At 33.4% G+C, this 20,053-nt stretch overlaps 3 protein-coding genes across 5 annotated transcripts; 1 reads left to right on the top strand and 2 right to left on the bottom strand.

The window, feature by feature from the left end:
- Positions 1–1,742: 1,742 nt before the first annotated feature.
- Positions 1,743–4,514, top strand: LOC114194472 (probable inorganic phosphate transporter 1-2). Its single transcript, XM_028084722.1, has one exon. It carries the CDS (start codon positions 2,506–2,508, stop codon positions 4,183–4,185), a length of 1,680 nt encoding a protein of 559 aa, XP_027940523.1. The 5' UTR covers positions 1,743–2,505; the 3' UTR covers positions 4,186–4,514.
- Positions 4,515–4,662: 148 nt separating this feature from the next.
- Positions 4,663–8,623, bottom strand: LOC114194473 (serine/threonine-protein kinase AtPK2/AtPK19-like). 2 transcript variants are annotated; one of them, XM_028084724.1, is made up of 7 exons: positions 8,522–8,623; positions 7,098–7,996; positions 6,914–6,996; positions 6,710–6,830; positions 6,413–6,586; positions 5,294–5,401; positions 4,663–5,091 (listed from the first exon to the last, which is right to left on the bottom strand). In XM_028084724.1, exons 2-7 carry the CDS (start codon positions 7,713–7,715, stop codon positions 4,816–4,818), a joined length of 1,380 nt encoding a protein of 459 aa, XP_027940525.1. In that variant the 5' UTR covers positions 7,716–7,996; positions 8,522–8,623; the 3' UTR covers positions 4,663–4,815. The 2 variants fall into 2 exon arrangements, with proteins under 2 accessions (XP_027940525.1, XP_027940524.1); XM_028084723.1 differs by lacking the exon at positions 8,522–8,623 and having other exon boundaries at positions 7,098–8,509.
- An 8,134-nt stretch (positions 8,624–16,757) lies between these two features.
- Positions 16,758–19,723, bottom strand: LOC114194050 (methylesterase 17-like). Of its 2 annotated transcripts, none has more exons than XM_028084086.1 (4): positions 19,402–19,723; positions 19,178–19,318; positions 17,516–17,653; positions 16,758–17,201 (listed from the first exon to the last, which is right to left on the bottom strand). In XM_028084086.1, exons 1-4 carry the CDS (start codon positions 19,687–19,689, stop codon positions 16,902–16,904), a joined length of 867 nt encoding a protein of 288 aa, XP_027939887.1. In that variant the 5' UTR covers positions 19,690–19,723; the 3' UTR covers positions 16,758–16,901. The 2 variants fall into 2 exon arrangements, with proteins under 2 accessions (XP_027939887.1, XP_027939888.1); XM_028084087.1 differs by having other exon boundaries at positions 16,760–17,201; positions 17,516–17,650.
- Between the last annotated feature and the right edge of the window lie 330 nt (positions 19,724–20,053).

Here is a 20,053-nt window from a genome sequence, read left to right as displayed (position 1 = left end):
TTGACTTGAACTTGACTCGTTTTGACTCATCCTGATCATAAGCTCGACCTAGCCTAACTTACACCTAACATGACTCAATTTAATCTCGACATGACTTGACTTCAGTTCGGCCTGACTTGACCAAGCTTGACTTGGTCCGATTCATAAGCTTGACCCAACCTAATATGGGCTCATCTAGTCTAATCCAAATTAACCTAGGCTCAACCTAATTCAATCCCATATTGACCTAACCCATTTCAACTTGATTTTCTGATTTTACCTTGTCCCAACCCAACTTGTTTAGGCAAGCTTGACCTAGCCTAATTTGGACTCGACCCAACTTAACTTTCCTAATTTTGAAGATAACTTTCCTTATTATCGCATTTGCTTATTAAAGAAAGAATTAATATTAATATTAGGGCTGACAAATCGAGACGTGTTGACCCACATGCTTGCAAAAAAAAAAACACGGGGCGGGCTGGGATGTTGAACCCGTTGGCCCGTACAAACCTGCAACCCATGCAGGCTAAAGGCAGGGTGGGGACGAATTGGCCTGCTGGCTCGTTCACAAAATTAAATATTTTTATTTATTTTTTAATTCTCACATCATTCATCATGTTATTTTTGTAAGTTCCTTTTTTTTTAATTATTGTTGTTGTTGTTATTATTATTATTATTATTATTATGTATAATCATTGTATATAAGATAATGATTTTAGTTCTTGAATATGGAATATCTTTTTATGCATTTTTAGGTTAACAAATTTGTATATGTCTTGTAAGTTGACATGTTACTATTGTACTTTAGTTATAATCTTCGTTGCTATTATTTCTTGTCTCTGATTAATTAGACAAATTAAAATTATTTTGATAGGAAATGAATATAAATTATTATGAAAAATAAAAAAAGTTTTTATTTTGTTCATCACAAAAAATAAATTTGCTAATCACAAATGTAGGTCCACGAGCTAGGAAAGTAAACCTGATTTTGAATTGCAGGGCGGGCTGTTTGAGGGCCAAAACATGAGGCGGGCCAAAACAAACTGAGCTGGCCTGCTTTGTCATCCTAATTAATATGTCCTTAATTTTGAAATATCAAATTAAAAAAATCAAATTAATTCGATTCTTAAATTTTTAACACTTTGAAATGGTTTCATTCATTGATCTACAAATGGAAAAAATACCTCGAAATATTAAAGACTCGTTATTAGATTTTAATACCTAAGTAAGAGAGATGTACCAAAAATTGATGATTTACTCAAATTTGATTATTCTTTCTCGGAAATGAAAACTTAATTTTGTATTATATATAGATTGATGAATGTTTGAGGCCTATAATGTCTCATTAAAGAAATCAATTTGTTTGTCGCGCCCTCTCACATGAAGACATGGTAAGTACCTGCAGGTGTGGATTTTCTACTCTGCATAGTTTACAACGCAATTGGACAAACTCAAATCATCAAAAGTTGGAGTGTGATATCCTCAAGACCAATGTGCTCGGAACTCCAAAGTCATTAAATTAAACAAAATTGATGAATACAAACAATTCGTGTTTGTAAGTAGATAGAAAACACAAAACTTCAGAAGATTCTGAGCATCTTGAAGAGTATTTTAACCTGTTGTTCGTCCACTCAAATGGTTTAAAAGGAAAAAGAAAAAATTAAACTACAAAATGTTAAGAAGTAGACTTTAAACCTAACTTAACTTCACAAAACTGACTTGTAAGGTGAGGTTTACACTTATTTATATACTATGAAATTCTCTTATTTTTAGTCCACGTGGATCTCCGACCCAAAACCTGTCTAACACTGTTCTTTTCCTAACACATCTTTGCTTGAAATGTGTTGAGAATACATGTTTATATGTCTGTAATTTAAATTAGTCTTTTAGGAAAGAAGTTACATCAATCTCCCCACATCTCTAAGGCATAGTTCAAAGATGTACATTTTTGTGTCAACATTTGTAACCATTAGAAAATTGAAAGTTTTGCCTTGAAGGATACGCGGATTTGGCCCTGTAAACAATCACGTGTCAACTCAACAGAGGAAAAACATGTTTGGAGATTACGTGCATGGATTTCATCAAACAATCTCCATGCATATCGCAGAATATCCAAAGGGAACCAAGGAATCCGAATCCCTTGCCAAGGAACAAAGAATGGTGAAAGAAGGCACTAAGATGAAAGACACAAGATAATAACAAAGCTATACTTTTTTATATTATGTTGGAAGCCAACTTAAGATAGTAACCAATTGCAACTTAGCCATTAAGGAGGAGGGCTTTTCAAGCTTCAACATAAACATTGTGTGTTCTCATATATCAATGCATTTTCCTTGAACCAGACGATATATGAGACGCGATGTTACCAATGATGTTATTCCAGCTTTAAGAAAGCAATGTCTGAATTGTCAAAATCCAAGAAGACAAGTGAACTTGTTTCATGAATATGGCATATAAAACTGTCATGTTTCTAGCCTCTTCTCCTGCTCCCGTTTTACCATCAGACACCAACCTTTGTTAAGAGCCATGGCCACCAACAAAGGTGTCCTCTCAACACTTGACAAAGCCAAGACACAAAGATATCACTACAAGGCAATTGGGATAGCAGGGATGGGGTTCTTCACTGATGCATATGATCTCTTTTGCATCACTGCAGTTATCAAGCTCATAGGTCGCTTGTACTACTATGACCCCATGAGTCAGAGTCCAGGGAAGCTTCCAAAGAATGTAAGCAATGCAATAACAGGAGTTGCATTGTGTGGCTCTCTTTTGGGGCAGCTCTTCTTTGGCTGGCTGGGTGACAAACTCGGCCGAAAAAAGGTTTATGGCATAACCCTTGCCACCATGGTGGGGTGTACCTTGGCATCAGGACTTTCTTTTGGCTCCACAGCCAAAAGTGTGGTGGCTACTCTTTGCTTCTTCAGGTTCTGGCTAGGATTTGGCATAGGAGGAGACTATCCTCTCTCAGCTGTTATAATGTCTGAATGTGCCAATACGAAGACTAGGGGAGCTTTTGTTGCTGCTGTTTTTGCTATGCAAGGGGTGGGAATATTGTTTGCTGGAGGTGTAGCCATGTTGGTCTCCAAATTGTTCCTATGGGCTTATCCAGCCTGCGTTTATGCAGTTAATCCAGTGCAATGTACTCAGCCACAAGGAGACTTTGTTTGGAGAATAGTGCTAATGTTTGGTGCATTTCCTGCTGCATTCACTTATTACTGGAGAATGAAAATGCCAGAAACTGCAAGATACACTTTCTTAGTGGAAGGAAATCACAAGAAGGCTGTTGAAGATATGGCCAAAGTTCTTGAAAATGATGTACCTTTAGAAGAATCAAATATCAGGGTTGCTGCCACTGCCACACCTAGTCTCTCTTATGGATTCATCTCTTCAGAGTTTCTTGAGAAACACGGCCTTCACCTTCTAGGAACAACCAGCACCTGGTTCTTCTTGGATATTGCCTTCTACAGTCTTCAGCTAACACAACAAGATATTTACCCTGCGACTGGGTTTTTACCCAATGCTTCCCAAATGAATGGCATAGAGGAGGTGTTTCAACTCTCCAAAGCAATGTCTGCAGTGGCACTGTTTGCCACTGTCCCTGGATACTGGTGCACAGTGTACTTCATTGACAAGATTGGAAGGTTCAAAATCCAACTTGGCGGATTTTTTGCTATGTCTGTTTGCATGCTGTTTTTGGGACTCAATTATACAAAATATAGGGAAGATGAACGCAACCCAGATGAAAATTATGATGATAGTGCTGGCAAAAACACCCTCTTTGTCATTCTTTTTGAAGTCACCCTTTTCTTTTCAAACTTTGGACCCAATAGCACAACATTTATAGTGGCGGCAGAGCTATTCCCTGCCAGATTCCGTTCAACATGCCATGGGATATCAGCAGCAGCTGGTAAAGCAGGAGCTATCATTGGTGCTTTTGTTGTGCAAAGCTATATAAATAGTACACAAGACAAATCAGAAGCTATGAAGACCGCGCTTATGACACTTTCAGTGGTGAATATGCTAGGATTCCTCTGCACTTTCTTAGTGCCAGAAACACGAGGTCGGTCACTTGAAGAAATCTCTGGAGAAGATAAAGAACTCACTGGCAATATTGCTCAAGACAATGCAAACGAGAAAACAACTGATACAGAAAAGGAAACCAAAAACTCTAACGCTGATATAAGTCCAGCAAACTCAATGGTTTAGCTAATCTTAATACCCCAACTAGAAGCTTCAATAATAAGAAGGTGCAAAAAGGATAATGTTTGTTTCAGTTTCACGTTTCTGTGTTCTGCTTGTCTTTTAGTTTCCCCTTTATATTGTTGTCTAAGAGATTAAAGAATAGTAATGTTTGCGTGGTGTGGTTGCTAGAATAAGAGCTTCTTCGTTAACTGTGCGAATGTGTTTGCACCAGTAGAAGAACCAAAATGAATACTTATACTGTAATCTCTGCACCTAGTGCTTCTGTTTTTACCATATTAAGGTGTTGGACATTCAGTTAAAGTCTCAACTTTAAAAAACATATTTTGACGGATCCACAGTTGAACATGTTTCAGAACTTTAGATGAATAGATTAAATTCGTTTCTGCATAGGAAAAGAAGTGTTGAACTGGTTATATTTGACTAAAATTTCTGTAAATGATTTTAAATATAATGTTCATTATCAGTTTAAATGATTCATAAGAATGTTCAATGTATGCACATGTGGCTGTATTCTATATTTTAAAAATTATAGGTGTGGAGTATCAGAGAGATATATTTTTCTAAGCCATCACAGATTACATGAATTGGCTGCTCTGATTGGACCTTTATTGTAGAAATCATGCATTTCTATCATTACTGAACTGGAGCACCAGTATATGAGAACTTCTTGAAGGTACTGTGATCCTTTTTGGGAGTAGAAGCTGGAGAATCCAGCAAAGGCATACTAGTCCACCTCTCCTCAAAGTTAGCAACACAGTGCTTCCCAGCAACATCTGGCACAAAGCTTGGCCTGACTTCACGGGCTTCCAGTTTCTTCCAGTTCACAGACTTAAACCATTTGTGGCTTTTAATCTCCTCACTGCTTCTTGATCCACTGCCAAGGCGTTTGCTGACATCTTTCTGCAACAGCTGTAGAAGAAAACTTCCATTTTGTGAAGCCAATGTGTAAAAAAAGAATACTTCACTATCATACAAGTAATGGATTTTTCAGAATCATATATACATACAGCAACAACAAAAGCCTTTTCCCTCAAGAGTGATTGTTTTTCATAACCATATTATTAAAAGGAGGGAAAAAAACTAATGATTAGATGTAGGAGAAAATATGTACCCCTTTTAACAGTGAATGTGCCTCATTTGACAAAAATGCTGGGAGCTTTATTTTGTCTTTAATTATCTTCTGCTGGATCTTATGTCTATTTCCGCCGCAGAAAGGAGGCTGCAATTAGAGTACACAGTAATATAAAGTTTAGAGAAATTATAAAAGTTGCAATAACTCACTCAAACATCAGCAAACTTATGTATCAGCTTTACATAAATACATCCAAGTGACTTGTAAATCTCCAGAAATATGTCACAAACCAACACCTAATCGCATGATCTAGATAACTTTCTCAATCTCTTGAGCAAAATGATAATTATTGGCAGTTACTTAGAAACAGGATTTTCAAATACAATCATGTTTAAACAATCAAAGTTGACGCAGCACCATAATTTAAGGAAATGTAAGATATAATTTTCTGAGAGTTACAGGTCATTGACTGGCTAATAGAAATCATTCACCATAATCTTAGCAGAATTCAGTTGGAGATTGATATCATTAGCCACCATTCTAGGGTTAATTCTCATAGTAATACTTTTTTTTCATAATTGTGATCTATTGGACATAGATCCAATTTTTCATTTTTTTTTATCCTTTTGAATTTTTTTTTACCATTCTCGGTGATATCAACATGGCACTGTGCCGGGATATCTTATCCATCTCTCCGGGAAAATAGATATTCCAGGAAAATATTTTTAATTAAATCTTTTCTTTTCTTCTCCAATCGAACCAATTCGCTTACTTGACTTCTTATATTGACAGCGATTGGTGTATTTACTTCAATAATACTATTATTCCGTACCATTATGGAAGAAAATTCTGATTAACTTATGTTTCTTGCTCCAAAAGCAAAATAAATTTCTGCAGATCAGACATACAAACTTATTTTTGCAATTCATTAGAAACCAGAGTAAAATTATGTAATCCAAGTATAATGAACAATGAATAACTTTCAGTTATTTTCATGAAAGTAGAAAACAGTCAATTGCATTTCAGATAATCAAGTTTATCTATCAAGTTCCATGAAATTGGAGCTCCATCTTCAGTAGTAAATGCTTGAGAGAGATATTTCGAGTTGGAAAAATAATAGAAAAATATACAAGACAAAAAAAATACTAAGATTCTAACCTTTCCGGTAAGCATTTCATATAGTAAAATTCCCACACTCCACCAATCAGCTGCCTTATCATGACCTTTTCCCATTACAATTTCAGGGGCCATGTACTCTACAGTTCCACACATAGAATTTGATCTTTCAGTGCCATTGAATTGCTTAGCCAGGCCAAAATCTGTTAACACAGCCTGATATCAAGCACATATAGAAGTTAGAAACAAATCACGAATCCCTTCAGAATAGATACGCAGGCATGTGGCATGCCTAATGCAGAGAGACAGAATCAGAGACATAAGTTTATGTTATCTTACATGACCATCTGCATCGAGAAGAATGTTTTCAGGCTTAAGATCCCTGTGCATTACATCATTTGCATGAAGATAAGAAACGGCACAAATAATCTCTGCGGCATAGAAGCGTGCCAAATCTTCCCTGACAAAAGTTGTGTGAGTGAGACAGATATGTATAAGCATTTCATAATATAGTCATACCATGCAACTTACAAATTACAATACCTGAATAGGCCTTGGTGATAGAGCTGAAAGAAAAGGTGGCCACCATTGACAAAATCAAGCACAAGATACAGCCTATATTTTGTCTGTAAGTCCAACAAACAAAGGTTGTCGTTATGCAAATATGACAGCACTGTCCATTTTCCTAACCTGAGACTGAAACATATGATATGATCAAAAGTATTACTTGGAAAGCGTATCTGAGCCGCACAACAAACGGGTTGTCCACCTTTGTAAGTATATCCCTTTCAGATTTTACATATTCAGCATGGTTTCTCTCTATGATCTTATCCTTGCGCATGACCTTCATAGCATATATTTCAGAAGTACCTGTCCTCTTCACCTGGTACACCTTTCCAAAAGCACCTTGCCCAACAACCTTCAGAAGTCCAAAATCCTCAACTCCAATAGTCTGATTGTTCAGACAGTAACCATTGAAATGTAAATTATGTCTCTCTACTGCTGCATTGTTAACAGAATGTTCAAGTTCTTTCTGTGTTTCTGTTAAAACCTCCACAAGGTCCAATGCATCTTCTGTCTCATGTAAGGTGAGCTTGCTAAGCTGCAAGGACTGACCAATACAAGTTGTGGGAGCAAATAAAGATTGAGAGCGGATGTTAATGCAATCAGGATCATTGCAAACCTTTCCACCAGAAGGAGATGGACCAAACACATCAGAGAATTCAAATTCCTCAGAATTCGAAGAAGGCAAAAGATCAGGTGGTCCATTTGGTAGAACCAGTTGGTTGAGGAAAGACTTTGGTGAACTGTTTTCGTTTAAGACAGAGAACTGGGAAGAAACCATGGCTCTTTGATGAAACAAGGAGAGTGCAGAAAATGGGACCAAGAAGCTTCAGAACTGTAGGTGTGATTTGCCCAAAGATTCCACCCCAAATGGAGGAAAACGAAAACCCAATAATGAGCTTTATCAATTGGGAATGAACATATACTTCAGGAGCTCCCAGAAAACTTGGTAGCAAGAAGCAAACCAAAATCCGGAAAAGGAAATTGTTGTTGCTTCCCGCTCTACAGGAAACGGTGAATGTATCAACACTTGTCAAATTCATGAAGAACGGGTTGCCAATTCTGTAATTCAGGACAATAAAACAGTTAACTCAAGTTTCTTGCATTAAAGAATGCAACAAACGTTTAAACTCAGAAAAACGAAATGAATGAAATTGCAGCAGGGAAAGTGGGAGGAGGAGGAACCCAATGAATATCGTCGCTTGGCAGTTTCAAATTAGGTTCCAAACAAACGAAATTGGGAGTTCATGGGATCAAACATCAAACATGCATTCACAGATCACAACAAACACTGATAGAAAACCACAATTCAGAGAAGTTCAAATGATGAGATAACATAAACTCCAAAAAGGCATTATTGTTTCAGTCATAATCAACTCCCAAATGATCAAGAAATCGAAAAAGGGTATAAAGAACAAGAACAAAAGTATAATTTTACAAGACATTCCAGAGGGAAACTTGATCATCATCCATAAAACACAAGGTAGGAAAGATTTGTTTTTATCACAAAAGCAAATATGATTAACAAAACCCAAATACTAACACAGAACAAATTCTGGACAGAGTTTGAAAGCTAACTTAACTTACATTGAGGAGAATGCAGGTCAGAGCCGTTAACAAACGAAACTATAAAGGTTTTTCTTTTTCTACCTTCTTTTCATAATATTTTTTTTTTAAAATGTTAAATTAGTTTTGGCGGCGGTTATTCTTTTTCACGGCTTCGGTGTCGTGTACAACAGATCAACATAAGTTGACTTTGAGGAGAAGAGGACAACCTTAAAGTATCAAAACATGTATAAATAGTGTTTTAAAAAATAATTTTTAGTAGAAAAAAAACACGTTTAAAATAAGATTTTACCTTTTTCTTTTAACAACATCGAAATAGTGTTTTATAAAAATTCTTTTAAGGATTATTTGAGTTATGATTGAAAATTTTCCACAAAACATGTTTCATTATTTTTCTAATTATTGCAACTACTACCACTAACTTTTATATTAACATTAATATATATAAAATTTGAAAAAAAATTATAATTGAAACTTCTATCTGTGGCTTTGCGTTTGGGATCTGATTAAATGAACCTCAAGCAAAGCAACAGAATACATTACCGCGTGGATGTACTTGTACGCAATTCTTTATCATGTCTTTTCTTTTCTTTGCGTATGCAAATCAAATTCCATGTTTTTGTTCTTCAAAATTTCATATCTAAATTCATTATATTATTTAATCCAAAAATCATGTGTGAGAACTTTTTTTTTGTTGCATCATTGACGCGTGTGTTGATCTAATCTTGTTCAATAATGCAATAAATTTTGACATGAACAAAACTAATATAGCATGTGAACATGTCCTACTCCTTTTGTTTGATTCTTTTTAAGTAGTTTTCAAACACAAGTTTTGCTGAACTTTTTTTTCCTCTTTATTTGCTTATAAATGAATATTTTTCATTTTTCTTATCTTTAATAAGCAAACAATAATTTTCAGTAAGGTGATTTTGATCCCTAAAATATAAACTAAATATCGATTTAGCTTTTATATAACCAAAACTCTTATTTGGTCCTTTAATGTTACAAAAGTGTGGCGATTAAATTGTGATATATATATATATATATATATATATATATATATATATATATATATATATATATATATATATATATATATATATATATATATATAATATTAATTTGAAACTAATTTTTTAAAAACTCATTTTGTAACATCCCATTTAATAGTCTAAACCATCAAACAAAACATTACATATCTGATAGTTCAAAACATAGAACCCAAAATATAAATAGTATGTTACAGTCATCTCACATAAACTAGATAAACTGTTATACAATTTATATACACAACTTGCACTAAAGTTTTCAAAAGAGAAAACACAAGTCTAAATCAAAAACACTAAAATTTTCAAAGAAACTCTACTATGTAGCATTTCCTGCTCTTCCCTGCACGGGACTAATAGCAAGATCTTCAACTGCTCACACCAATCAGGTGATCATGGCAAGAAATAACAGACACCAAAAACAAAAGAGACAAAATAAGGGTAAGCTAATGATTTAAAAAGAGAACTTAAATCAATTCTATAGTTAATAACATACAACAAGCACAAATAATCAATTAGTTTCACACAATTTAATAATCTAAGACCCAATTAATCCGAATTCATGCATTGAAGTTGGATCCAGACAGTTGTGCACTTGTAGTGGCATCTCATGTTCTGTAGAGCGACAAATACAGAGTAAAACTCTACCACATACAAGGTTAGTTCGTTAACACCTATGGTCAAGGGAAAAACCCTAGGCTAGAACCTCCTCTCACCACATACCTCATTCCTCTCTACTTGAGAATTTGAATGGTTGTTAGAGCGTCAAGATAACTGCCAAGACAATCCCTACCTCAATGCATACACTACCACAATCATTGCTAATCCTCCTTGGGTTAGCATCAACCAATCTCAACTCAGTATCATATAAAAAATCTCATATCATATACTCATCATTCATAATAATTAAAAAGCTTCTATAACTACAAAAATATCATTCAAATTACTCAAGCATGCAAGTTTCAATTTCGTACTTACTCGCCCAGCTAGAATCATTCGCCTAGCTAGTAGCACTAACCCAGCCACTGGTACAAGTATGGAATTTCCTACTTGGAAATTCGCCCAGCGAGTATTACTCGCCCATCCATTGGCCTATGCTCGCCCAGCTAGTAGCATTCACCCAACCACTGGTCCAGGTCTGGAATTTCCTAACTTGGAAATTCTCCCAGCGAGTATTACTCGCCCAACGAGTCTGCGAATTTGCATAATTCTACAGATCAGTGTTCTGCATAATTCTACATAATTATACATGTACAATTATGCAAAAGTTGATTTAAGCAAAATTATACCTATTCAACCAATCCATACAACCCCAAAACCTCTACAAAGACCATTTGAGTATCACACATTAATTCTATCAAAATATTCACACAAATTGAATCCAATTGCACCTATAGCATACAATTATTCTCAAACAACAGATAAAACATAAGTATTTATCATTTTCAAACATCACAACTCAGTCCACATATCAAACACATCAGTCAATTACAGAATAATCATATAATAACATTACTAATAGGTTTGTGAGACATGATAGATATTAGCTTCCCTTACCTGAGATACTATACAGACAATTCATAAAGAGTTCAAATACACCTCACAACCCGACAGAGTCCCCAATTCTCCCTAAGAACAACAAGAACATGATCAGAGTGCATCAATGGAACCATTGACTAGTGGAAACATAAGGAGAACTCAGAAGGCACATGCGGTCTAGAATCATCCACATGCAAGAAGATTTAGACAAAATCAGAGAAAAGAGCAGAAAATCAACTTACTCTGTTTGAGAAATTGATCGGACAAAGACGTAGGGCGTGTCGCAGGAATCCCCTAGCGGTCTCTAATCGTTGTATAGATGATTACAGGAGTAAAAAACTTAGAGAGAAGGCAGCGAGAATTTTAGAAACAATTCTTAGAGAGATAAAGTGTTTATAAATAATGAAACTCGTTTATTAGATTTCTATTTATATTTAAGATTTTTAATAATAAAACAATCAAGTTCCATTATTTTAAACACTTACTCATTCTAAACTACTATTTTCTATGTTATCACACACTTGCCATTAAGTTATAAAGTTCAGAAATCAATTTTTATTTTTTATAAATATATTTAAGTTTAAATTAATTATTTTCTCTCTCAAATACTATTTTTCCCCGTTTACACATTCATGAATCAAATAGTTACTAATAATAATGATTGCATATTGCTCTTCAAGTCATAAACTTTCGAAGATAGCAAGCAACTTTGTTCTCCAAAAGCTTGTCAAGTCAAAACTTTAAAACCTGAGATTGATGATGACAAAGCGATCCTTTTTAGGGCTACATATGGCATATTCCAAAACATTTATACTTTTTTTTAACTATAAAATAAGAATTAATGTTTATCAAACCTAGATTTTCCTCCAAAATGGAAAATATTTCAATATCATCGTAAGTCTTGTATTAGAACATTACATATATGTTTTTAACGGGTTCTTATATCAGCTTATAAATACAAGACATAATAATTTGTATAATATATGACTATAATTTTTTTTTCTTCCTTTATTCCTTTGTTTTGATTAAGGATGTCAACGGGACGGATACGATATGGATGGTAGTTTCTCTTATTCTATCCACTAGATAAATATTCGTCATGTATTGTCTTCATATATATGCGGGTATCCGTATATTTTTTTAATACCCTCGGATATTCACGGGTGGGTATTTACAAGATTTTTAAAAAAATATTTAACAACATATTTTAACTATAAATTCAAATAGAATACAATACATAACATTCATAAGTTTCAAACAAAGTCTAAATAACTAATTTAAATAGTGTTGAATGACAACTTACAAAGAGATAAAGTTTTTTTTATAATCAATTGATAAAAAATAACTCATTTACAATCAATGTGTTAATATTTTACACTACAAGAAATTTGTTAGTTATCTACGGATTATTACATACGGATTATAATCCGTAGGTAATTTGAGATCTATCTACTGATTTACCTACCGATATTTTTCAGCAGGTAATATTTTACTTACCTACGCTTTTCCGTATGTATCTATGTAATATTTTAGGGTTCTAGATCCGTATGTAAGATCCGTACATAACTTTGGCGCATTTAAGCGGGAAAGTGTTTCGAAGGATATTTTCGTATGTAATAATATTAATATCAGCAGGTAAATATTTTTTTTTACCTGCTGATATTACCTACTGATCAACATAAATGAAATTTTAAATGATAAATCAATATTAATTAACACTTTTTCTATCTGCACACAGACTTCGTAGCCCTAAGTTCCTTTCTTCGACCATTTTTCCCCAACTGTTTTGTGAGCCTTGAGCTGAAGATTGTGTGCCCTAAGCTGAATATCGTGTGGCTGGAGCTGAGGATTTTTCGCGCCCCTTCAAATATTTCACACACAGGTCGAACTCGCACAAGCTTAAATCGAAAGTCTTCATTGCTAAACACTGAAGTTTGCTCGCGCATCCCAAACTCGTGTGCTCTGAATCAAGGATTTCTCGTTCGCCATCAAAGATTTGTTGTTTGCCTCATACATTTCTCGCGTAACAGAAGTCATCAATTAAATTGGAGTTGAATCGAAGAAGAGGATCTCGGTTCTTTATCGCGATTGAACTTAGGTGAGAGAGGTCATTGATTATTGTGTTTTAAAGTTTATTTTTGTGTTAAACTTTTATCTTTAATTGGTTGAAGGGAATCGCATGCCCTAGCCCCAAGTCGTGCTTGAATTTGGAGTCCAAGTCAAAGCTTAGTTGTTCATCAGAAGTGAACCCGATGAGGATAGTGATAAGTTGTTGTGTTTTAAAGTTGATGTGAACAATCGAGTTTTTGTGAGCAAAGTAATCTTGTTGAAAAATTGTATTTACTAAAAATTTAACTTTTTCATTATCTTGCAGAGAAGAAATAATTTTAACCAAGGAGAAGGAGGGTGAGTGGAAGATCACTAAAGGCTCAAAGAGAAGATAGCATTAAAAGAATAGTATGTGGTAAAGATAGTCTTGTAATCGATGTAGCCAATCACATAGTGGCATAGGGCTTTTGTTGCTCTAGTTTGTTTACTGTACTGTTCTAATCATGGTAAACAAAATTATTTGAAGAACCTTTTGTCTTGGTTTAGGTTACTGCAGAGAGGCTTGCAACATTATTCAGCAGTTGTGGACAAGTAAGTTATGAGCCTTGTTCATAGCTTGATTAGTCTTTGTTTTTAGTTTATAATTAGATCAAAATATTACATTGCAGAATTTAAACTTTCTTTGAAGTTCTTGTTGTGATTGCCATTTGTCCCCATTATCTTTTCTATGATAATCACATAGCTTTATTATCATTTATAGTAAACTTTGTGCCTAGGTTGCTAGAATTACCATTCCCTACCATTATGCAATATTTTTAGCATGACCAACACGTCCTTGTTCTGCTAATTTCTTTCTGGAAATTTTAGTTGTCTACTTTTCACCTAATTGGTTGCGTTATACCTCTTTGTGGGACATGAAACCTGTTGGTTGAATAAACTTTTCACTCCATTTTATACATGATTTTTGCTGTCATTTTTTTTCCAATCAGCTATTCAAAACACTTATTTCCCTTTCTCTTGTTTCAATTTACGGTTACACTCATTCTTAAGTACAATTATTTTGGTTAGTTTTTAGGCTTTGGTTGTTGTTATTGCTATATTTTTTCTATTTAAACACATTAAATTAGTTTGGACCTGATATAAAAGACCACAAAACTGGTATGAAGTTTTTATCTTTTAAAAAATGTCACTGGCTTGTTTTGGAAATATTTCATCAAGCAAATTGTTATATAGAAATATATTTTTTTTGGAGAAATAATCTTTTATTAATGTTACATATATACAATCACTGAAAATATGAAATCCTTAACAAAAATGAAGTTGTTAATCTGTTTATCTGAAGGAATCTTAATTTAATCACTTTCATTGACCTTCTAAGTCTGACCATGATTCCTTTTTAGTTTTTGTTCATATATTTATCTTTAGTCAAATAAAGAATTATAGCACACAGATTTCAGTGTTATTGAATTAGGTAGAGGTGGGGTGGAGAAAGCATTAGTCTGTTAGTGTCTCACAATGCACCCCTTTAGACCCTGTTGAGGAGGAGAGATTGAGGAACAAGTGTTGGTTAGAGGCAGCAAGTGGAAGGTACAAAGGACGAGTATATGGAGTTGTACATGTGCACTCTCGAGATGATTGTGTTCAGAGTCTCTTAAAACAAACACAGGCGTGTTCTAGTCAGCAAGTTCCTTTGGAAGAGATTAATGAACTTCGACAGTGACTAACAACTACCGAGGATCGAATGTCAGAACAAATTCGTGAAATGAGTACTCAATTTCAAAACCAAATGCAAACCCAATTCCAGACGTTCCAAAATTTACTTGGTACACTCATGCAGTATCTCCCACCTCCAGTAGCAGTTGCTGCATAGAATATTCTTCAACCACCAAACACTCAACAACAACAACAAAATCAAGAGCAGGAGGACAATCCACAAGTGCAACAAGATGAAAAAGGCCAAATTAATCCACCTCATCCTTATACTGATTATTAGTCTTAGGGAAAACATTATGTTATATTAGGAACCTTTATATTAGTATGCTTGGATGTTTCTGTAAGGTTTGGATTATGGTAGCTTTAACTTAAATAAAACATTGTGTTTGTAAGGTTTGGAATGTGTGTTATTTCTGAGTTATGTTACTTGTGTGTTAGTACTATAATTCCTCTACATAATGTGTTGATACAATATTATTTTGAATTGTATTAAAAAATATATCCAGGATAAACAGCAGGACAAACAAACCAAAACGATATTTTTTAAAAAGGGTAGTTACCTTCGGATATATCGGTAGGTATTACCTACGGATATATCGATAGGTAAGTACCTACGACATTATCTACGGATTTATCGGTAGGTAATTACCTACGAATCTAGATTTCCGTAGGTAAGCATTAGCTACGCCTATATTACCTACGAATTTTTGCCGGTAGATAATCCGTAGGTAAATCTGTTTTATCTTCGAATTTTAGCCATTATCTACGGATTTGGGTGGTAGGTAATACCATTTTTTCTTGTAGTGTTAATAATATTTTTTAAATTTTAAACTAGATTATAAAGGGTACAATATTCACGAGTACAATATTATGGTACTCGTACCTGTCCTTTTAACACGTGGATATAAAAAATATTTGTACATATTATCTGCACATACCCATACATAATATTTATTTTCTATCCATTGAAGGTTTTATTTACAAATATCCACGAATAGCAATTTTTTGACATCCCTAATTATGTTAACATGATCTTAAATAAATTTATATAGATGTTAAAGTTAGTTTAAAAACATTTAATAAAAATGACAATTTTAGTAAAAATAACAATATATTATACAAAATAAATTTTATCTCAATTTCAAGAGAAACAATATTGGTTAATTTTTACAAAAAGTCGGGACTAAATTGAATTTAAAAACCAAATGTAGAGACTAGATTGAGATTATGCTCATGTAGCTATGTCAGCCACATCACATTGTTATTGTCACATCACAATGATCATGTCACGTGACACAAATGTGAAGTGACACATGAAAAAAATTATTTTTTTAAAAAATTTTAAAAAATTAAAAAACTTTAAGAAACAAATAACACTAACTTTATGACTGTCTGTATACTAATGAAAAATACAAAATTAAATCATTTTTACAAAAATTAGGAAAAAATTCAAAACCAAATTAAATTAATTTAAAAAAGTTAAGACCAAATTGAATCAATTTAAAAAAGCTAGGACTAAATTAAGAAAAAAATTGAGGATCGATTAACAATTTTGACAAAAACAATGATTAAAAAATAATAATTAAACTTTTATTTTAAAAGTTCAATCTAGTATAGGTCATTCACTCTATTTTTTTGTTTAAATTGAATTATTAAGTAGAAGTAGAAAAAAATTGAATTAGAATGAAAATTATTTGAATTAAAAAAATAGAAATGAGATAAAAGTATTTTTATTATGATATTATTTACATAATAAGAATAATAATAATTATTATTATTCTTATTTTTATTATTATTTTTATTATTATTTTTATTTTTATGTAATATATTTAAAACAATATTGGAAGAAACTTAACATATAGGCAACATAGTCTACTATACTTGTTATCTAACACACAGCGAGAGACACAATGGTTTTGTAACACTTCTCATTAAGATTGTCATTACTTTCTTATATTATTAATTAATCAGAGTTTTATTAAACCCCATCCTTCCCTATTTAGGAAATATCCTGAAATTGTGATCTCTCACAACACATGGGTTGGAGAGAAAACTTAGGAAGCTGGGTTAGAAAAGTTGCATCCAAAGTGAAGAGTTGCAGCTTTTACAAGTAACCCAAAGAGGAGGAAAGGGGTGGAGAAGAAAGGGCTATGATCACTGTCTAGTTCACACACACTCAATGGTGGCCACCTCTTTATCATGGCTTCTTGCTGCTCTGCCTTCATCACATGGTCATGACTTGTCCTTATGTACATCCTTGGCACCTTCTCCACTTCACCATCCTCCACAAACCTTGCACTTCTCAATGCCTCAATAGGTCCTGGCCTCAACAGCATACAAGCTAGGGTTGAATCCTATCATCAACAACATAATTAATCATCTCCACTTTCATTCAGAATAAGTAAAAAACCACCTCTTTATGGCTACAATGTTCTCTTAGGATGTTTTGGATAAATGTTGTGTGGTTTTATCTGTTTCCAAGAAGTTGCCATAAAAGGTGCTACAAGTGGAAAAAAGCAGATGATAATGAAGTTGATGATAGTAAAAAGTAGATGGCATGTGGGGTACCCTAGAACAAGTCCTGACCAAGTGAACATGGGTTAAATAAACAGTTTGTGTAGATAAAGCACGACATGCATGAACCTTTTTCTCCCTTTTGAATGCATACCTCATGTGGACTCAAAGGATAGATGATTTTGCGTTGAAATTCTTTCTTCACCAAAGCACTGGTTGGAGGCTTATCCTCTCCCAATCCAAATCCTAGCTCGTATACATCTCCAAACTCAGATAGATCAGGTACACCCTGCTTCACACAGATCAAAATCACCATTCTCATTGTGTTCATAATGAGGCACAAGAAGCGATTAACTACTCTATTGTCATGCAAAAATGGTGATTAGGATCACTGATTCTTTTGTTTCCTTTCAATCATTGGAGATACTTTTCAACACAGTGAAAATTTTATTCTGTCATTCACACACATCTTCAGGAACACAAACATTACATGTGGAACAGGTTGTCGGGTAAGTCATAGTATAAGAAAGAAAGAAAACTCTAAGACTTAGACAATTTCCATGTCTCAAACTAAGTAAACATGGCTAAGAGAGATGATTATAAGTGTTAGATATAATAGATAGACATTTTGGTGAGGGTTTAGATTGCACAAGATTGTTGACCTTGACAAGACCCATTCTCATTTCCAAGGGTTAAGTTATAAAATCAGCTTACCAAATAAGATTACTTTATTTTCAAATATTATTAGTGCTAATTGTTTTTAGTTCGATATTTGTTTATGTTTCATTTTTTTTCTTCCAAAAATAATAAATAAATTAATCGGTAAAAAAAATACAGACAATAGAAAAAGAAAGAAAGTCAGAAAAAAAAAATACACAGAATGGAGTAAAAAGGAAGAGAAAAATAAGAAAAGTATGTGACAGAAATAAGAAATGCATGTGAGGTAAAAGATTGTAAATAAATTACGTGCTCAGATTCTAACTTCATAACAAAGTATTTTTAAGCTTATATAGGCTTCTGAGTTGAAGAGAAATTTTTACTTTCATCTGACTAAAAAGGGTAATACCATTATTGTATAATATAAAGGGTAAATATTTGGTTTTGTAAATCTAAAAACAAAAAAAATCTTTCAATAAGTAAAATATAAAATTAATCTGTAAATATTATAGACAAATTTAATAAAAGAATGTAATGGAGAATCTAATTAAGATTTTTTAAATTCTTAAAAATTAAATTAATCAAACATTTAAGAATCAGATTGGTTATTTATCCTAGAACAAAGTCACTGTCAAAAAATTACAACAAAATAGAGAGAGAAAATATTGTGTTTTGGTTTAAGACCTCGAAAGTGTTGCTGAACAGCTACTGGCTAGTTTCTTTGGGTGTGGGAGTATTCTTTTGAAAAATGTGATAGTTGGTGCGTGTGCCTCAGATTTACAAGACAGTTGGCCACCATATTATTTCAACCCAGCATCAACATCAAGATTGTTGCTCACACTTTAAAGTCTCCAAAACTTACACATCAATGGAAACCTATCACCAACACTATCACATACCAACTTTTACAAACAGTCAGAACCACACCATCAATTTTTTTGTAATCAGTACTGTGCTTCTAACTATCACTGCATAATCATATTTATTGTTCACATCACACTAATATATCTAAGATTATACTTTAATATCACAGTGTGTGTATGTATATATATAACATATTATTTTGGAGGATGTTATTATCCAGATATATTAACATCCATTAAACTTTCTCTCGAATTCTTAGGATATTGAAAAATTCAATGAAGTGAAAATGACTCACATGTTTGAGATCTTCATCTGTGCAGAATCCTAACTTGAGCATAGTTGCTGCCACATACACAGCTAAACGGATCTTCTTGGCAAATTTGTGACAAGCCTCGGTAACACTCAACCCTCCTGCACTGTGTCCCACCAAAATCACCTGCATAACATATGGGGTCAGTTTTCATGCCAAGGAAAGAAGATAAACTAATTACAGTGGTTGATCACGATTAAGACCAAAACCTGTTCCTTTTCAGGCAGAGCAGACAAGAAATCCATGAGGGGTTGGTTGTAATCATGAAAAGAAAGAAGAGAATCAGCATGAGAGTGGTCAATTCCTGCACTCTTGAGGTCTATGCATGAGACCTTGTAGCCAGAATTCTCCATGAGACACCGGATTTTGTACCAGCACCAAGCTCCTCCACCAATGCCATGCACCAGCACAAAGTGTGGTTTCAATAAGGGAATTGTTCCTCTTGGATCACCACTTTCCTCACTCACTGCCATGGCTTTCTCTTCCTTCACCAACATCTCACCTCTTTTCAACTTTGCTGTGGGAAGGATAAATATGGTGAGAGAATAAATAAATACTCTGCTCATTATTTTCCTTTTTTATTTCTTTTTAAGACAACTTCATATTTTGTATGCATTTAATTTTATTATTGGTCAAACAATATTTATAGCTATATAAAAATAGATTTATTTTTCTGTCTATACTTTATAATTTTAATTTTAATTTTTATAATATAATATAATTATTTGTTAAATTTATAAAATTTAAGGGTTATTTTTATATGTTTTTTATAAAAGATAATTAATTATAAATAATTATTTTTTATTTTTTTTCTGTTCATTTATTTTATTTTTAGTAAATATAAATTTATTTTATATATTA

Source organism: Vigna unguiculata, chromosome 8, assembly GCF_004118075.2.
Source record: "Vigna unguiculata cultivar IT97K-499-35 chromosome 8, ASM411807v1, whole genome shotgun sequence".
Taxonomy (NCBI): Eukaryota; Viridiplantae; Streptophyta; class Magnoliopsida; order Fabales; family Fabaceae; genus Vigna; species Vigna unguiculata.
Note: the sequence above shows the minus strand (reverse complement) of the source record. Positions and strands in the feature narration are given on the sequence as shown.